We start from the raw sequence: 18,246 nt of genomic DNA, 5'->3' as shown, positions 1-18,246 counted from the left end.
GATGCCCCACTTTCCATCTACCTCCTAAGAGAGGTGAAGATCTGGGTTGCTAAGACGGAAGGAAGGTCAGATCTTTAAGTGGTGCACAGCTGACACACTGACACACTTAATATTCTCAGAGTTAGATAGTTTTTTTTTTTTCTTTCCAGAATTCAGTGTGTATCAGCTTTGTTTTTCAGTGATTCACTCAAGCCAAAGTTGAGTATTATGTTGACAGATTGGATTACTTTCTAGGTCACCCTCTCCAAACAATCTTTTAATCTGGTTTTTGCTATCTTTGCTTTGGCTGAGATTCTCCAACATGAATTTTTATGCATTTAGTTATTCTAAAGAATTCCATCTCTCACCTTTTACAATAACTGCAGATGTTACCTTTCATATACCTGCAGGAATTGGTGTAGTCTTACATTCTGTCTTCAGAATGTTTCTATTCTTCACAGATTTGTTCCCAATTGGATTTTTGTTAGAATTGAATTAAATCTATTCATTTAATTTGAGAAGAACTGACATCTCTACAATTTTTCCCTTTTCATTCAGGATCATGGTAAGCCTCTCCATTATTTCAAGTCTAATTTATTCCCCTCGGATATGATTCTGTATGGTTCTGTAGTTTCCTTCATATGAATTATACATATTTCTTATTAGAGTTATTCCTACTTGTTTCATGGCTTTTTTGTTGTTGTTGAGATTGTTGCTATTGTGAATGGAACCTTTTTTTTTTTTTTTCATTCAAAAATGAATCCGTGGAGCGATAGGATCTCTACCACCCCTTTCAGCTGTGAGACTCTATGGTTCCTCGGTTCTATGAGAACATTCTACTCGCACGTCCATTATCCAAACCTGAAGGAAGATGGCAACCGAGAGTCACCAAGCAAAGGGTCGCTCTATCTCGCCTTTGTTCTCCTCTCGGTGGCTACTGCGCAGGCGTAGTCGCTCCAGTGCCGTCCCCGCCTTCCCGGTCGCGGGCCCAGGTCGGTAGCGCCGGCGCAGTGGCGCGCTCCGTTTACACGCTCCGGGGCCTGTAGGCGCCGCGAGTTCCGGCTGTCGCCGTCGCCGCCGCAGCTCCTGGAGGTCGGTTGCGACGAGTAACGGCGCCGGGACGAGCCCTGCGCCGCCTTCAACGATATGTACCCGAACTGGGGCCGGTATGGCGGGAGCAGCCACTATCCGCCGCCGCCGGTCCCGCCGCCGCCACCGCCGGTGGCGCTTCCTGAGGCCTCGCCGGGGCCCGGGTACTCGAGCTCGACGACTCCCGCGGCCCCCTCCTCCTCGGGCTTCATGAGCTTCCGCGAGCAGCACCTGGCGCAGCTCCAGCAGCTGCAGCAGATGCACCAGAAGCAAATGCAGTGCGTGCTCCAGCCCCATCACCTTCCTCCACCCCCCCCTGCCGCCCCCGCCGGTGATGCCGGGGGGGCGGCTACGGGGACTGGCAGCCACCGCCGCCACCGATGCCCCCGCCACCTGGGCCGGCCCTCAGCTATCAGAAGCAGCAGCAGTACAAACACCAGATGCTCCACCACCAACGAGATGGGTCTCCTGGTTTGGTTCCCATGGAGCTGGATTCCCCCCCCGAATCTCCCCCTGTACCGCCGGGGTCCTATATGCCCCCGTCTCAGTCTTACATGCCCCCACCTCAGCCGCCACCCTCGTACTACCCCCCGGCCTCGTCTCAGCCGTACCTGCCTCCCGCTCAGCCGTCCCCTTCTCAGTCCCCACCTTCCCAATCCTATCTGGCGCCCACCCCTTCTTATTCTTCCTCTTCCTCCTCCTCGCAATCCTATTTGAGCCATTCCCAGTCCTACTTGCCCCCTTCTCAGGCATCTCCTTCCCGCCCCTCCCAGGGCCATTCTAAATCCCAACTGCTAGCTCCACCACCACCGTCCGCCCCTTCTGGGAATAAGACAACTGTCCAGCAAGAGCCTTTGGAGAGTGGGGCCAAGAACAAGAGTGCTGAACAGCAAGCTGCCCCAGAGCCAGATCCCTCAACAATGACTCCACAGGTAAGAACGCATCAGCCTGAGCCGCATCTTTCACCTAGAGGGCCCTAAGTGAGCAGGCCTCAGGGCTTTAACCCGTGCTTAGGCTAATTCCAACACAATGAGTAGCTAATTTACACTCCAAAGGATTCCTTAAGAGTCAGAAGTCTGACATCGTAGCTTTTCAAGTAGCTAAATGTGGATTATTAAAAGAACAGTGTTTGAAGATGTTTCTGAACGCCACAGAGTAGTGGGGTGGCTGGAGAGTTACTAATCAGATATATTCTTTGGTTCCCTTTGACCGACCTCCTAGATTTTGTTGCTTTTGCAAAGCGCTTTGTTTTTTTTTAAATTGTATTTTAAACTCAAATTTCCATTTGAGAGGCAGCATAAAAAAGAAGTTTCCCAAACGGCTGATACTTGAAATATATACAAACCTTATGACCAGTTAGCTTCTTTAAAAAGTTATTTAGGGGCCACTGATAGCTGTCAGCTTGGTGAATTCCCTAAGTGTTAGCAAATGAGGAATGGAAATCTTGTTCTTATCAGGAGCATCCTACTTATGCATATAGATACATATGAGGTACAAAGGAAGTCTTTTCACCTTTGACCCTTTTGGGAGTCTCTTGGTTATTTTAAGGAGTGGATCCATACGTCCTTTTCTCACATCACTTAAAGAAAGTTTTAAGACATAACCAGTTTGCTGCATTGCATTGTTACCATTCACTCCAGAGTAACTGCCTTGGAATTTGGCCAAGGTGAAAAAAAGTTAGTGGTATGTCTTCCTTCATGAGAGAGCCATTCCTCTAAACTTCTGTTTTAAGTGATGCTTCCTACAGAGCAAAGATGGATAGGATAGCAGTAACAAATGAATTCCTCCCTTAAGAAAAAAGATAGAACTAAAGTGGAATAAATAACTTGTTATGATTTCTTAAAATAGACACTTTTAGCAATTACTAATCTACCTTAGATTCCCTAATGAAAAGAGAGTTTTAGTCTACAAGCTCAGATTTACATATAAAAGATTTCCAAAAGATAGGGATGTGGTACTCTAATGGTTTGTCATTAGAAATTAAGAACACAAGCAAGTTGTTTTAAGTAAGATGTTGTGCTTGGCACATCATCAGGAGAAAACACTTGTGATGCTGGAGTACAATAGGAGAATAAGGGATTCTGTTGGCTTACACCACCAGGTTATTTCCCCCAGATGCCTCTATTATAGAGATGAAATTTCTGTCCCCATTCCCAACCCATTCTGAAATTCCCAGTGCTTTTGTTGTCACTCTCGGAGTTAGTCCAAGCCAAAGTATAACATCCATATCTTCCTCTCTACTAGACTTTTTCTGGCCTTTTGAGAGACAAATGAATTGTTTTTGGAGGGAGGGGAGGAGGAATCAGACCCGTCTTTAATACAAATACATGAACACTGGTTTGCTGGTTTTGCTTTTCTGCCTTTGCACCCTTGTCTGTATTGAACTTCTTTCAGTACTTTGAGTATTCATTGCCTCCAATTCTTTGGTGAGAGCCAGAAAAAAAGAGTGGAAGGTGAGGCTTGAGAAGTGTGGGGGCCAGACCAAAAGGGCCTTGTAAGCTTGTTTAGGCTTTCTTACCTCTGTCTAGAATTCATCCCAACTCTCTCAACCCTCTCTCCCTGCCTTATAGTTGTATTGTTTTCAAGGTACATCTCAAATATCAGGGTCTCTGTGAAGCCATCCCTGAGCTCACCTATCTGGTTGGTTCTGTTTTTCAGATTTTAAGTCCCTTGCAGACAGGGACCATCTCATTCATCTTTTTATCCTCTGTAGCACCTAGGACAGTGCCTTGCAAATTGTAGGCTCTCCACAGAGATTTGTTGAATAAGCTACAAGAGTGGTCATGTTCTAGACTTAGGATACTTTGGCTTATTAGATCACACAGGTTTTCTTCATACCAGTGCCAATCTCTGACAATGAACCCTTCTGCAAATTTATTATTCTTTGGTTCATATTTTATTTTTGGAATATGTCATTACAAATTTTTATGGCAAAAGATTATAAACACACACAAAAGTAGAGAAAATGGTATGGCTTCTACTTTAAACCCATCATTCAGATTCAACAACTGTCAAAATTTTATCATGTTTACTTCACCTATGCCTTTTTTTTTATTGCTTCTGAAATATTTTAAAACAAATCTTAGATCTCATGTCATTTCATCTCTACAATTTTAGTCATCTTTTTTTTAAAAAATGGACCTTTTCTTAGGTAAATACATTATAACATCTACAAAAAGTAACAACAGTTTCTTTGTATCATCTAATACCTGACCCATTCAGAATTCCCCTATTGTCTCATCATACTAATTGGAATTAAAAATAATTCCTTGATAGCATCCATATTAAAATTCCCCAGTGGACTCAGTCATGTTTTAATGGTTTATTCAGATCAGGATCCAATATAGACATTGTGAAGCAGGATCATTCTTTGTTGTGGAAGACAGTCCTGTGCACTGTAGGATGTTTAGCAGCATCTCTGACCAGTAACTACTAGATTTTGGTAGCAGCCTCCAGTGGGAAACAAAAATGTTCCCAGACATTGCCAAATATCCCTTGGGGGTTAAAATCACCCTCAGCTGAGAACTCCTCATACAGATTAGTCTCTCCTATTCTCTTTTTCTACCCCATGCCATTGAACTTGAGAAATCTATTTCTGTTGTTCTGTAGAATGTCCCACATTCTGGATTTGTCTGCTTTCTCTTGGTTTCTTATCATTTGACCTGTTCTACTCTCTTTCACATTTCTGGTAAACTCTGAAAGCTTAGATTTAAGTTCACCTCTCTTTTGGCAAGTGTACTTCATAACCAGGGTGGTGCTATGTATTTCATTTGCATCCCATCAGGAGACATACAATGCCTGGTTGTCCCACTATTAGTGGAGCCAAGATTGATCAGGGGTTTACCGTCTGGTCCCTCCATTGTAAAGCTTCCCATCAATTTTGCCTCATCTGGTGATTCATCCACTGATAGTCTTTGCCTAAGTAAATTAGTTCTTCATTGAAGGTTATTACATGGTGATTTTTTCCTGCCATTTCTTTTACATTTACTATATGGAATTCTGTAAAGAAAAACTTTCATGAACTAGGACTATTTAATTGGAAATACAGTTGGTACAGGAAAGATAGGATAAGTGCTTAATATTCTTCCATTTAATTGCTAGTTTTCAGAATAAAGCATTGGTAATATAATGGAATGTGTCTTTTTGAAGAATTAACTTTTCTGTGTGTTTAAAGGACTGGCTAGGTAAAGTGCATACTAGCCTTTTTTTCATAAATTGTGACTTTATTTATCCTTTTATTCTCAAATCCAAGGTAAAGCTGTTACCTTGGATTAGAATTTTTAGTCATTTAATATTCAAGTAGTTACTGAGTAGCAACTATGTGCCAAGTGCCGGGCTTAGTTTAGTACCAGAGATGAAATGGTGAAGAAAATAAGACATGGCACTTGCCCTCATTGACTTGTCTCAATGGGAAGAACAAGACATTTAATAAGTAAGAGGAGTACAGGGTGCTGTGGGATTATAAAATACACAATATGACTAGATTGTTCCATGAGGAATGGGAAAAGGTGAGGGATTTTGTTTGTTTGTTTGTTTTCTGGTTTTAAACTCACCATTGTATTTACAGTGCCTTGCTCAGGGGTCTAGCATGTAGTAGGTGAAGAACAAATATTTTTTAAGTGATTGGATGTAGCTGAGAGCTGTAACCTAATTGAAGAGGCCTCCCTTTGTAAGTGATATTAAGTGAAACCTGAAGAATGAGTAGGAATTAACCAGATAGCATTCAAAGTAAGGCTTACTGAAAGCTCAAGGTGAGAATGGTAGACACAAACCAGATCAGGGAGGGCCAATGAGGACTTTCGGGCAGGAGGAAGCCATCAAATGATTTTATATAGTCGAATGTGACAAATTGGCATTTTTGAAAACTCATTGTGTTTGCTGTCTGGAGAGTGGAATTGAGAAGAGCAAGGGTGATTTAGAGAGAATACTTAATAGAATAATCCAGGCAAGAGATAATAGTAATAGTGGCTTGGACTTGGATGGATGGTGATAGTGGAGATGGAGAGAAGTGGAAAGACTGGAGAAATATTTGTGCACTAGAATCTAATTGGAGATTGAGTAGTAGTGGAGAGGGAGGTGTCAAGGATGATTCCTGAGTTTCTGGAGTAGACTTGCCAGGTAGGGGGTGGTCCCATTTACTAATAAAAAAGGAAAACTTGGAAGAGGAGGAAGAACAGGTTTGGGAACAACGTGAAAGGATGAGTTTAGTTTTAGACCTACTGAGTTTGAGATCCTTGAGCCACATGATTCCAAATGGAGATGTTCAAATGGAAGTTAGATATAGGTCTGGAGTCTAGAAGTAAGATCTCGGAGACATGACAGACTTGTGAGTCATCAGCATAAAAATGGTATTTGGGGCACAGAAATAGATGAGGTCTCCTGAGGAGTGTGTGTAGAGTAAGGATAGAGTTTAAAGGACATTGAGCCTAGCCCTGCAGAATCTCAGTATCTAGGGGGAACCAAGAGAAGAAAGATCAAATGGGTAGATGGAAAGTCAGGACAGTGCAGTCCCACAGAAGTGCAAAGAAGACTGTTTCTAGGAGGGAGTGGTCAGCTGTGTCACTACCAGTGAGAGGTCAAGCAAGATAAAGACTGTGAGTTATCTTTTGCATTTACTGACATGTAGATTATTGTTGACCTTGGCAGGAGCAGTTTCATAGTGACTGAAGCCATATTGCATTGATTTGAGGAGTGATGGAAGGTGAGGAAATGGGGATGGTGAGTATAGACACTCTTTCAAGAAGTTTGACTGAAGGAGAGAGAGAGAGAGAGAATGAGGGCAGGAGCTGGAGGAAGAGGTGAAGTAAAGGAGCTTTATTTCTTAATTTTAATTTTTTTTAGATGGAACTAAGATTATCTGGTGACCTTAACTTCCTGGAGTGGAATGTGAACCTCAAAAATATTGAAAATAAATATGTTTTAAATAAGTCTAAAAATGGAAAACCATTCTTTTGCCAGATTTCTCCCTACCCCTTGCTTTAGGATGTAGGACATAGTACATTTAGTGTTATAGGCATTTATAATAACCTGGATAGGAAAGGCAACCTTCCAAAATTAATCTCTAAAACATCTCTCTCTCTTTCTCTCTCCCTCTCCATCTCTCTCCCTCCCCACCCCACCTCACACATTCTCTGCTTTGTATTTCCCTGCTTGGAAAATCATTTAGTACCTAGTTTATTACTGTACTGGTAGCAAGTGGTCAGTAAATGCTTGCTGAATAAGTTAGCATCTTTTCGATAATGATATTTGTGACAAATAGTTCTTACATCCTTTTTAACTCTCTTTGTTCAATCTTTTTGAATGTGACATATGCAATGACTTTCCTCTGAGAACTAACATCCCATGTGAGATGGAGTTGTCTGATATGATGGGACAATCAGAAAAACTGGCTACTGGTTTGGCTTTGGCTTCATTAGAAGTCCAAGCAGGTTTTATTCCTTTGTAAAATAGAGATAAATCATTTTTCTCTTTGGGTCACTGAGGACATGTCTGAATGATGCTCATTTGTAGAGCTTTAAAAATGTGCCGAAGCCTAGTCCTAGGACTGAATTAGATCTGGTTTCTGCTTATTGGGTTCATACATAAAATAGAAATTGACCTACAGTGCATACTGTCAGCAAATCAACAAGTACTCGAGCTCCTAATAAGGTTCTTAACCTTAGACTGGGTCTAAGACAAAGATGGGAAGCCTTGACAATAAGATGGGTACGTACAAATTGATCAAGAATCTAGGTCTGTACAGTCTTCCATGTCTGTAGCCATGGCTTCTAGTTTATTATGAAAGATGCTTTGTATCTTTTAGTGATGCTTTCAAAGCAACTAAAAACAAGGGAAACTTTTAACTTGTACTTGAAAGAGACTCAGTTTATTAGTTTTTTTAAGCTGAAAGATAAGCCTGTTGCTATTTTCATAAAATAGTGGAAGAAAATTGAAAATGTTTTAATAGTACGTTATTGTCAACTATCGTGGTCAGTGTGCTGGGGTTTTTTTTATGTTCAATAGGAAAAGTAATTATATCTCTGGAGCTGATGGTTATGTACATGGTAATTAAAAACAGAATAGCCCAATTATGACCCAGACTTCAAGATGTAGGTAGTGAGATGGAATTTATTCCTCCCAATAGTTTGGAGCAAGTTTCAGGTCATAGAAATGAGTGGCCTGGAAGGGAAGTCTTCACTTGATCAATAACCATTTATTGACATTCTCCTGTGCTCCAGCACTATGCTTAAGCACCAGGTAAGATATAAGAAAAGCTTGAGACAGCTCTCTTCCAAGAAAATTAGATTCTGTGAGTGAAAAAACATAATAAAATATTATGTTTAGTGAGAAAAGAGTATATATTTATATATTTTATGCATTTTGTTTGCATGTGGGAAACTGGAGAGGATGTGTAATAAAATATTAACAATATAGGAAATCCTGGTTACCCAAAGATAGTGAATCCCAGTGAATCTAAGCAAAACGAATCCATTTAACACAGGTACCAAAAGTTTTTTGTAAAAAGTAAAAAATTTGATTTGGGACACAATCTTAAAAAACAAAGCTCAAAATCGTAAGGGATAGCTGAGTCTTAGAATGAACAAAGAATAGTGTTGATTTGGTTTCTGTACTATAATTTTTGTCATAATACCAACAAAATTACATGGCAATACTGTATATCATCTTTTATTTTGGTTTTGGATATATTGAAAAAAAGTAGAGATTTATCAGTTTTCCTAGGGGCTATTATCAACCTTTGATATTCATATCATCCTCTTTTGCAGTTCCTGTTATAAAAAATGTTTTGGTTGTTAACTGGCAGGACTTCTGCTAGATCCTCAGCTATCAGTAATGGGTTCCAAAGTTCTCCAATATCACTTTCATAAAATCCTGCATCCTTATAATTGTAGTAGAAATACATGCTGTTGTTAATTATGGAAGTATAAAGGGTAGTACATGAGTGAATATTTTAGTGTTACGAGAACTTTTTTCCTTATGCAACCTTGTAACCATAGGGAGTTATGTAATGAATACTGGGAAATGAAGATCCTGTAGTTATGTCTGAGTGGTAAGATTTTTTATTGATTTTAATTAATTAGTTATTGCTTATTTGTACAGTCTGTTTTCTTATTTGAGGTATTTGTGTTCCATAAAGTTGCCAAGAACATTGAATTAGTGAATACTAAACCATTGCTCCCAGGGGAAATGTGAGCCTTTGGTTTGGTCTCATTTTCATCAACCAGTTAATACATAACCTAGTTTTATATGTGTTCCTGTTTAATGACACCTTATTTAATATATTTTGTTGATTCATTAACGTTGAACTCACAGCCAACAGCGTAACGCATGTCTGAATGAAATTAGTATCTGTGTGAAACATATCACAACTTTCTTGCACTTAGGAACACTAGACAGCACACCACACTGTGCTTGCAGCCATTTTAAACAGCAAAGTCACCAAGAAAAAGCACAGAAATCTGAAAAATGTGGTCCTAAATAGACCATGAAAACGACACTTATTTACAGTATGAGAGCTAAACAAAAAGGCAGAGCATAGCCTTGTTCTGCCACAGCAGGAAATGTGCAAGTCAGGCAACTCAGATTTTTCAGTGCTCTATTACACATGGCCACAAACGACAGCCAAAGTTTCCTGAGTATTGATTTTGGAGTTAGAAATACACGTTAGCAAGTAGGCATATTTGCCAATACAGAATCCATGAATAATGAGGATCAGCTGTATTTTCTAATTACTTCTGCATTAGACTTGTTATTGCTGTAACTTTTTCAAAGTGGAAGCACACAACAGGCTTCCAGAAAGTTAAATTACAGTATAATTTGGAAGACAAAGCTGAGACTTTTAAAATAAATAGTATTCTAAAACGCAGTATATTCTCATTTATGTGTATATAGCTGTCATGCAACAGGTGTTTAAAAGAGGGAAGAGCACTGGAGGAGAGAGAAGGCAGAGAAGAGACAGAACTATTTGGCTATATTCATTAATTACAAGACCCCTTGGATAAATCCACAGCAGCCTACGGCAGGTTAAAAACAAGCAGCTGTGAATACTGAAAGGATTTCCTCTGAGCATTTATCAAAAAGACTGCTCGCACTTCCAAAAGTGTGTGTGTTGAAAGAGTAGAGAAGCATGTTGAATTAATATGTATGGTTTAACTTAAGTGTATAAATTTGGGGGAGGAATTGAAAGATCTTGTTTACTTATTTACCTTTCACAGTCCAGCTTTACCTTTTCTTACATATAGACATGTGAACACAAATACAAATGCAGGTCTCTGTCAGTACCAAGTTGCAGATATATAGATTTTCAATTAAAATTCTTAAAAATGCCTTCTGTTGTAGGAACAGCAGCAGTATTGGTATCGGCAGCACCTGCTTAGTTTGCAGCAGAGGACAAAAGTGCATTTGCCAGGACACAAAAAAGGTCCTGTCATAGCAAAGGATGCACCCGAGCTGGTAAAAGAAGAAGTTACAGTACCTGCCACCAGTCAAGTACCAGAACCCTCTTCATCTGAGGAGCCCCCGTTACCACCACCTAATGAGGAGGTACCACCTCCTCTCCCACCTGAGGAACCCCAGGTAACCATAAAATTAATTGCTTGGTGTTTAGGAAATTGTTTAGCTTTTGTTCTGATTCTTTTCTAAATACCTTTGTCAAAATGGATATATGTTTTTATGTGGGTTTTTTTTATAAGTACATGTAAAATTCTGATACGGGAAAATCCGATGAATGCCTGATAGAGTTGAGAAAAGGCATTTTTCTGATGGTTGAAGTGAGTGGAGAATTAGACACTCTTCAGAATTGAGGCTCTCTAAGCACTAAAGGGATTCCAGGGTGTTTTCATATTGGCAGCACAGGGCAGTAGTAAAGAGCTTCAGCTTCTGTTGTCAAACTGCCCAAGCGGTAGTCGAGGCACCGCCACTTGCTGGTGTTAGGGACTCTGCACAAGTGAGTTAACCATTCCGTGCTGCAATTTCCTCATCTGCAAAATGGGTATATTGAAATAGTGGCTGTCTTACAGAGCTATTGAAGCATTCAGTGTGATCATCCTTGTCACTTAACATACTAACTGAGTACACACGGAAAGTTCTCACTTCGGTCCAAAGGTATCTGTTCTCCCAAGAGCCTATGGGGAAACTTTGTTGAGCCATAATGATGACATTGTAGTCTATTGGTTAAAAGTGGCTAATGTGAAAAAGAAAAAGATTTCTCATAGAGTGCAAAGGGTGTAGCTGTAAATGGACTTTTTTGGGGAAATGGTTGCCCTGTTTAGGAGCAGTGAGGTGATTATTCCACTGAAGACTATGGAATTTATAACTCCTTTCTATTAGTATTCATGATCCAGAGTGTAAGTAGAGCCAGGTCTTTTATCTAAACATAAAATAACTTTTCTCAGTCAGCCAGAGTTGTAGACATGCCGGACTTTATAATACAATACTTAATAAAATGTTCAGGCTTTTTGTTAAGTTGGTTGCTGTTCTATTTCTTACGTACAAGTATATTCCCTCTCTCATCTTCAGTCTGAAGACCCGGAGGAAGATGCTAGGTTAAAACAGTTGCAGGCGGCGGCAGCACACTGGCAGCAGCACCAGCAGCACCGAGTTGGCTTCCAGTATCAGGGCATAATGCAGAAACACACTCAGCTGCAGCAGATCCTCCAGCAGTACCAGCAGATTATACAGCAGCCGCCACATATGCAGGCAAGTGCTTCCTCAGCTCACACAGGGGACGTTGCCCCAAGTCACCCCCAAGGAGTTGTTATTCCTGAAAGAGATTGAAATGTGAGGAGGGAGCGAAATTAAATTAGATGTTTCCAAGGGGGGTCCAAATCACCGGGATTTGGGAAGTACAGCTTTATGAAAATGCTCTTGGGATGGGGCAGGTATAGTGGAATTTTCTGGTCATGTCAACCCAGGCAGGCGTTAGAGGACTGTTGCTAAGGGTTTTAAGAACCAGAGATTCTTACCATGTAGTTTCAAGTTGCCTACAAATCACTTCAGTGACAGACAAGCAAAAATCCACCAAAAAGATCACAGCAACCACCACAGAAACCTAAGGAAATACACCACAAAAGATACTTGTTCTTCTTGTATCTTGAAGACACAAACTTGTGTCTGTATGTCTGTAGTAATAGATCATTTTTCAAATTCTTAAAGTGATCCATGGTGATATGAAAAACTTGAAAAACAATTATTGCTGAGATAGGTATTTGCTTTAGTGTTTAGTTGGTTTCTCCAACTCTGTGGTAACTTATAGAAATGAGTCAAAGGAAGAAAGAATGATCATCGTTAAGGAGATGTAACAAGTTTATCCTTACTAGCCTCCCAAAGTCTTTAGCGTTTTAATTTCCTAAGCCTACAAATGCCCTTGATTCATTAATATTTTAACTGATGATTAGTTCTCTTACATGAATGTCTTGAAATAATTGTCACCCCTTTGTTCGTAGACCATGTCTGTAGACGTGCAGCTGCGGCATTATGAGATGCAGCAGCAACAGTTTCAACATCTCTACCAAGAATGGGAGCGGGAGTTTCAGCTGTGGGAGGAGCAGCTCCATTCTTATCCTCATAAAGATCAGCTTCAGGAGTATGAGAAGCAGTGGAAAACATGGCAGGGACATATGAAAGCGACTCAGACCTATCTCCAGGAGAAAGTCAATTCATTTCAGAACATGAAGAACCAGTATATGGGGAACATGTCAATGCCACCTCCTTTTGTTCCGTATTCTCAGATGCCTCCACCTCTACCAACAATGCCCCCTCCGGTATTGCCTCCATCATTGCCCCCACCAGTGATGCCCCCTGCCCTGCCTGCTTCAGTGCCACCACCTGGCATGCCCCCACCTGTGATGCCACCTTCTCTGCCAACCTCTGTGCCCCCACCTGTGATGCCTCCATCTCTGTCCTCTACAGGGCCACCGCCCGTTCTTCCCCCGCCTTCCCTCTCTTCTGCGGGGCCACCGCCTGTTCTTCCCCCACCGGCTCTCTCCTCAACGGCACCTCCGCCTGTCCTGCCCCTCCCACCATTGTCTTTAGCCACACCTCCTCCAGGATTACCTCCCCCGGGGGTCCCTCAAGGGATACCTCCTCAGTTAGCAACAGCCCCAATCCCACCAGCCTCCAGTTCTCAGAGTTCACAGGTTCCAGAGAAACCTAGACCAGCACTGCTTCCCACTCCTGTGTCTTTTGGTTCAGGCCCACCCTCAACCTACCATCCTCCATTGCAATCAGCTGTTAGCCCATCTGAACAAGTGAATTCTAAAACCCCTCTGAGCAAGTCTACTCTGCCATATAGTTCATTCTCATCTGAGCAAGGACTTGGGGAGTCTTCAGCTGCTCCATCTCAGCCAATCACTGGAGTCAAGGACATGCCAGTGAGGTCAGGTGGACTGCTTCCAGATCCTCCTAGAAGCAGTTACTTGGAAGGCCCAAGAGGCCCAAGGTAGGTCTGCCTTTGGTTGGTTGGTTGGTTTGGTTTGGCTTTTTTGTTGATTTATGCTGAGTAGGCCTTGATGGTATAAAAAGCTGATTTTTATATTCTCTTTGTACTTTTCTATACAATCCTGATTTACAGTTAATAATGTTAGTATTGTTCACATATTAGACATAACATAATAAAATCTAGAAATAGTAACATGCCCCCATTTCTTTGATGTCACTGCTTTTATCCTACATGTAGAGATTATAGTCCAGGATGAATGTCTTGTTTTAGAGTAATGCTTATCAATTTCTTATTGACTTTTTAGCTTCAAAAGTAATATTTATTAACTTTATCTTTTTTGGTTTTTTTCTTAGACAGATAACTGAATTGGTAACTTCTCTTTGTTAGATAATACGCAAGATGTTGGAGATAAAGATGAATAAGCCAATATTCTAGTGAAATAGGCAACAAAATTTAGTATAAGGGTAAATAGGACTTTTATCCATTTGGTCAGCAAATATTTATTCCTGCTCTGTGCTTATAGCAGTAAATATAACAAAGCAGACAAAATCCCCACCCCCATGGAGCTTATTCCCTGTATATCTCCCTCAGTTTGGGAGATGTTTTCCTTTTGTCTGAACCACATTTTTTTAGAAAAGCACACAGAAAAATTTACTAGTAGTCTAAGGGTTTTTTTTTTTGTTTTTTTTGTTTTTTTGCTTTTTAAAAAGTGTTAAATTCACTTTTCCAAGTTTGTAAAAGTATATTCCCCCCCCCCAACGTTGACCTAAATGTTAATTTTCCTATAGAGAAACCTTATCAATCATGTTTTTTTCCGATTGGAACTTGTGATAGAAATACATACTCCTTATACTAAATTTAGATAGTATAGAAAATATTTAAAAAGTGAAAGTCACCTAATTCCACAATCTAGAGATAATAATTTAAAAAATACATGTCATAAAAAAATGAGATCATACTGAGCATATTGTCTTGTAAACTTGCTTTTTCTACCCGTCAGTACATTGGTTAGTTTTCCGTCTCAATGTCAATGTATCTATATTATCATTTTTAATTTAACCTTAATTTTGACTTTTGGAAACAAAATATATCTTTTATTTGTTCCCCAAATTTATAACTCTTAAAAAAACATGGCACAAAACTCCACCATCTTATAAGGTGTTGACAGTTCTCTAGAAAGTTTATTTCTTGCATTGAACCTAAATGTGTTGCTGTAATTTCTACCTGTTGATTCTAGATCTGCCTCTGTGGCAACATATAATTAACATGAGTTCCTCTGGGTGCCAGAAGCCTTGCCAGAGGATTTACATGTGTTATCTCATAGAGTCTTCTCAGCACCTGTGAAGGAGGTGGCATGTGAACGAGGCAGGTTGATACCCTACATTTACCCTTTACAGACCGGGGGTGAGAGGTTTGAGTAACTTGCTCAGCATCATGTAACTGGAAGAGTAGAGCCTGAGTCCACACCTGGTGGGAGCAGAATCCAGGGGGTTCCCAGAGCAAAAGCACTAGTTAAACACTGTGTTTAATGCCATGATTCAGTGATATTCATACTGTCAGTGATTACAAGTGCATTTTGTAGTCTTGATTTATTTGGCATGTGTAACTTTTTTATTAGAATTCCTACTTATCTCTTGGATTAAGCATTGCCTTTTAGATCTGGTGACTAATTTGCTATCAGAAAAGTACATTCTTAACACCTTGTGAAACATAGATCTTCTGCTCCCTTTTTTTCTATCATATTAATGTTTACTGTCTTTGCCTACCCAATCTTGTAAATTTAGGACCTATTTTAAGTTTTTTCTTACCTTAAGGTACAGTTAATAATTTCACTGCTAGGAGGACCTTAGCAATTATCTAGTGCAATATCCCCTCTATAGCAGCTCATGTTTGTGTTGCATTTTAGTGTGTCACCCTGGGTCTTGCACATATTACCTTATTATTTCTCCATAATCTCATGAAGTAAACATATAAGGGAAGCTGAGATTTGGAGAGGTTCTAAATAAATTCCCCCAGATGACATTGCTAGTAAATGATTGAGATGGAATTAAATCCAAGGCCATCTGGTCCACTTTTTTTTTTTTTAAGATTTATTTATTTTGAGAGAAAGAGAACAAGCATGTTCGAGCGGTGGGGGGGTGGGAGGTGTAGAGGGGGAGGGAGGGAGAGTCCCAAGCAGACTCTGCGCTGAGCGTGGAGCCCAATGTGGGGCTTGACCTCACAACCCTGAGATCATGACCTGAGTCAAAACCAAGAGTCAGACACTCAACAGACTGCACCACCCAGGTGCCCCTGATCCACTTTTGAGTTCATTTTACTTCCTGTGACAAGTGGTTGATGGCCTCTGCTTAACATTGGCACTGTGATAAGGAATACCACCACGTAAGGTGTTGACAGTTTTCTGGAAAGTTTATTTGTGTTGAATCTAAATGTGTTGCTTTCACTTCTGCCTGTCGATTCTAGATCTGCCTCTGTGGTGTAACACATAATGAATTATCCTATCCCCCTTCTATAGCGTGTCCCTGCAGTTCTTTAAACAGTGCCCTCTTGTCTCCCCCATCCTGCCATACCTGCTCTTCTCTGCCGTCACAGAAACTCAGATTCTTCTTTTCTTTTCACACTAACATTGGTTCTAGCCTCCTCCTGCTACATTGCTCCTTGTCTTGTGAAGGGCCTTGGATTTGTCAGTCTCCTTCAGATGCAAGGAACCATAGAACCTGTTAACAACTTTGTTATAAATAATGTACACGTATAGCTGAACAAATTGCTTTTTTTGGTCGGCTCCGTCACAGTGTTGACTCATGTTGAGCTTAAAGTCAATTTGGCTTCCCTAGTCTTTTTCACATTAGCTGTTATTAAGCCAAGTCTCTCTCATCCCGAACTTGTGTAGGTGTTTTTTGTTTTGTTTTGTTTTTCTCTTTTTCTAAGACTTTATTTTACATTTCATGTAAATTAGGTTTGGGCCAACGTTCTAGTCTGCTGAAATCTTAATAAATGTTGATTATATTGCTTTGAGATATAAGATGTTCCTCTCTAGCTTTTTCACCTGTAACTTTCATAAGGATGGCTTTTTTTTGTTTTTGAATTGGATCCTGCTCATATTCTCTACCCTGTTTTTTAAAGCCTTTCCCCAATCTAGCTTATGTCATTTCCATTTCTGTTACCCTTCTACTTCTTTTGCTCACTTAGCTCATATTGAGTATAGTTTGTGACTATTGCCCAGGCGTGGTTCTTTTTCCTCCTGTGTAACTAGGTTAAAAAAAAAAAATCAGTGAGAAGCTGGTGAGTGAAAGAGACTTGAGGTAGGAATAATCCACACTATCAAGGAAACTTGCGAATTTTTCTTACTAGTTGAATTCAGAGTTTGCTATAAACACGTAACTGATGCAGTAAGGCACTCTGTTTTGTTTTGTTTTTTAAACAAAGCTGGGTAGAAAAACAAGAATGGAGAACACAGATAACTGACTTACCAATAATGCACTATTAAAATAATGTAAATTACTTTGAGTTTTTGCAAAATCCAAATTTAGGCTGCTGTCTAAAAATTGTGAAGGTTTCCAAAAAGCCAAGTGATAGAACTGCATCATGTGTAAATACCACACTGTGGAGCATCTGGGGCAGCTGTTTTGAAATTGTGTGTATGTATGTGTATCATTTGATTCATCAGGTCTTCTAGAAGACTACCACTGCTCTAATAAACTGTTAAGTCAGTGGATGTTGGTTTCCCAGAACCTTTTATTTTTCAGTCATAAAATTTATTTATTAAAGGGTAACATGCAGAGATGTGCACAATCCTGAGCGTATAGCTTAGTGAATTTACACAAAGTAAACACACTCATGTTATCACTACTGAGATCAAGACATAAAGATTACTAGGGTCTGAGAAGTCCTCCTCGTGCCCCTTCCCATTTTCCCTCACCCCAAAGATAACCACTATACTGACTTTTTATACCATAGATTAGTTTTGCCTGTTTTTCAAGTTTATATAAATGGAATCCTACTGCATGTACTCTTTTGAGTCTGGCATCTTTCACTTGACATTATGTTATTGTGAGATTCATCCATGGTGTGTGTAGCTGCAGTTTGTTCATTCCCATTTCTCTACAGTATTTTATTGTGTGAATATACCCCAATCTGTTTATCTAGTCTACTATTGATGGTCATTTAAGTTTTTTTGTTATTATGAAGAACACTGCTTTGTGTCTTTTGGTGCTGTATGTGTCCCTTTAGGGTGTGTGTGTGTGTGTGTGTGTGTGTGTGTTTAATTTTGTTTATAAATATACCAGTGATTGGAATTGCTTGACTGGGGGGTATGTATGGTTCTCCTTTGATAGATGTTGTCAAACAGTTTTCCAAAAACGATTATGTCCATTTACATTCTCGCCAGCAGTTTTTTTGCATCCTCCTCAACACTTGGTATTGTTAAATTTTTAAATTTTAGCAATTTTGGTGGATGTCTAGTGGTATTGTAACATGGCTTTAATTTGTATTTCCCTGATGACAAATGAGGTTAACTTCTCTTTCCATTTGATTATTGTTAAATTGAATTTCCTCTTTTATGATAATGCTGATTGAAGTCTTTTCCCAGTTTTTCTGTTGGGTTATGTATTTTTCTTATTGATTTGTAGGAGTTCATTATGCATACTAGATATCATTCTGTCTAGATTGTCTCAACTATTTCTTACTCTATAGCCCTTTGTCTTTCTTATCCTCACTATACCAAAAAAGTACCGTATAGATCC

General features: G+C 40.0%; 1 protein-coding gene across 1 annotated transcript in view; it reads left to right on the top strand.

The window, feature by feature from the left end:
• The first annotated feature begins 1,077 nt into the window (after nt 1-1,077).
• YLPM1 (YLP motif containing 1) overlaps nt 1,078-18,246 on the top strand; it is a 74,789-nt gene continuing 57,620 nt past the window's right edge. The window contains 6 exon segments of the mRNA XM_044917928.1: nt 1,078-1,377; nt 1,379-1,408; nt 1,410-2,000; nt 10,405-10,641; nt 11,584-11,763; nt 12,510-13,504. Coding sequence (XP_044773863.1) covers nt 1,126-1,377; nt 1,379-1,408; nt 1,410-2,000; nt 10,405-10,641; nt 11,584-11,763; nt 12,510-13,504 — 2,285 coding nt within the window. The 5' untranslated portion in view covers nt 1,078-1,125.

The sequence above is a fragment of the Neomonachus schauinslandi genome, chromosome 9, assembly GCF_002201575.2.
Source record: "Neomonachus schauinslandi chromosome 9, ASM220157v2, whole genome shotgun sequence".
NCBI lineage: Eukaryota > Metazoa > Chordata > Mammalia > Carnivora > Phocidae > Neomonachus > Neomonachus schauinslandi.
The sequence above is the reverse complement of the archived record's forward strand: the minus strand, read 5'-3'. Positions and strand labels throughout refer to the sequence as shown.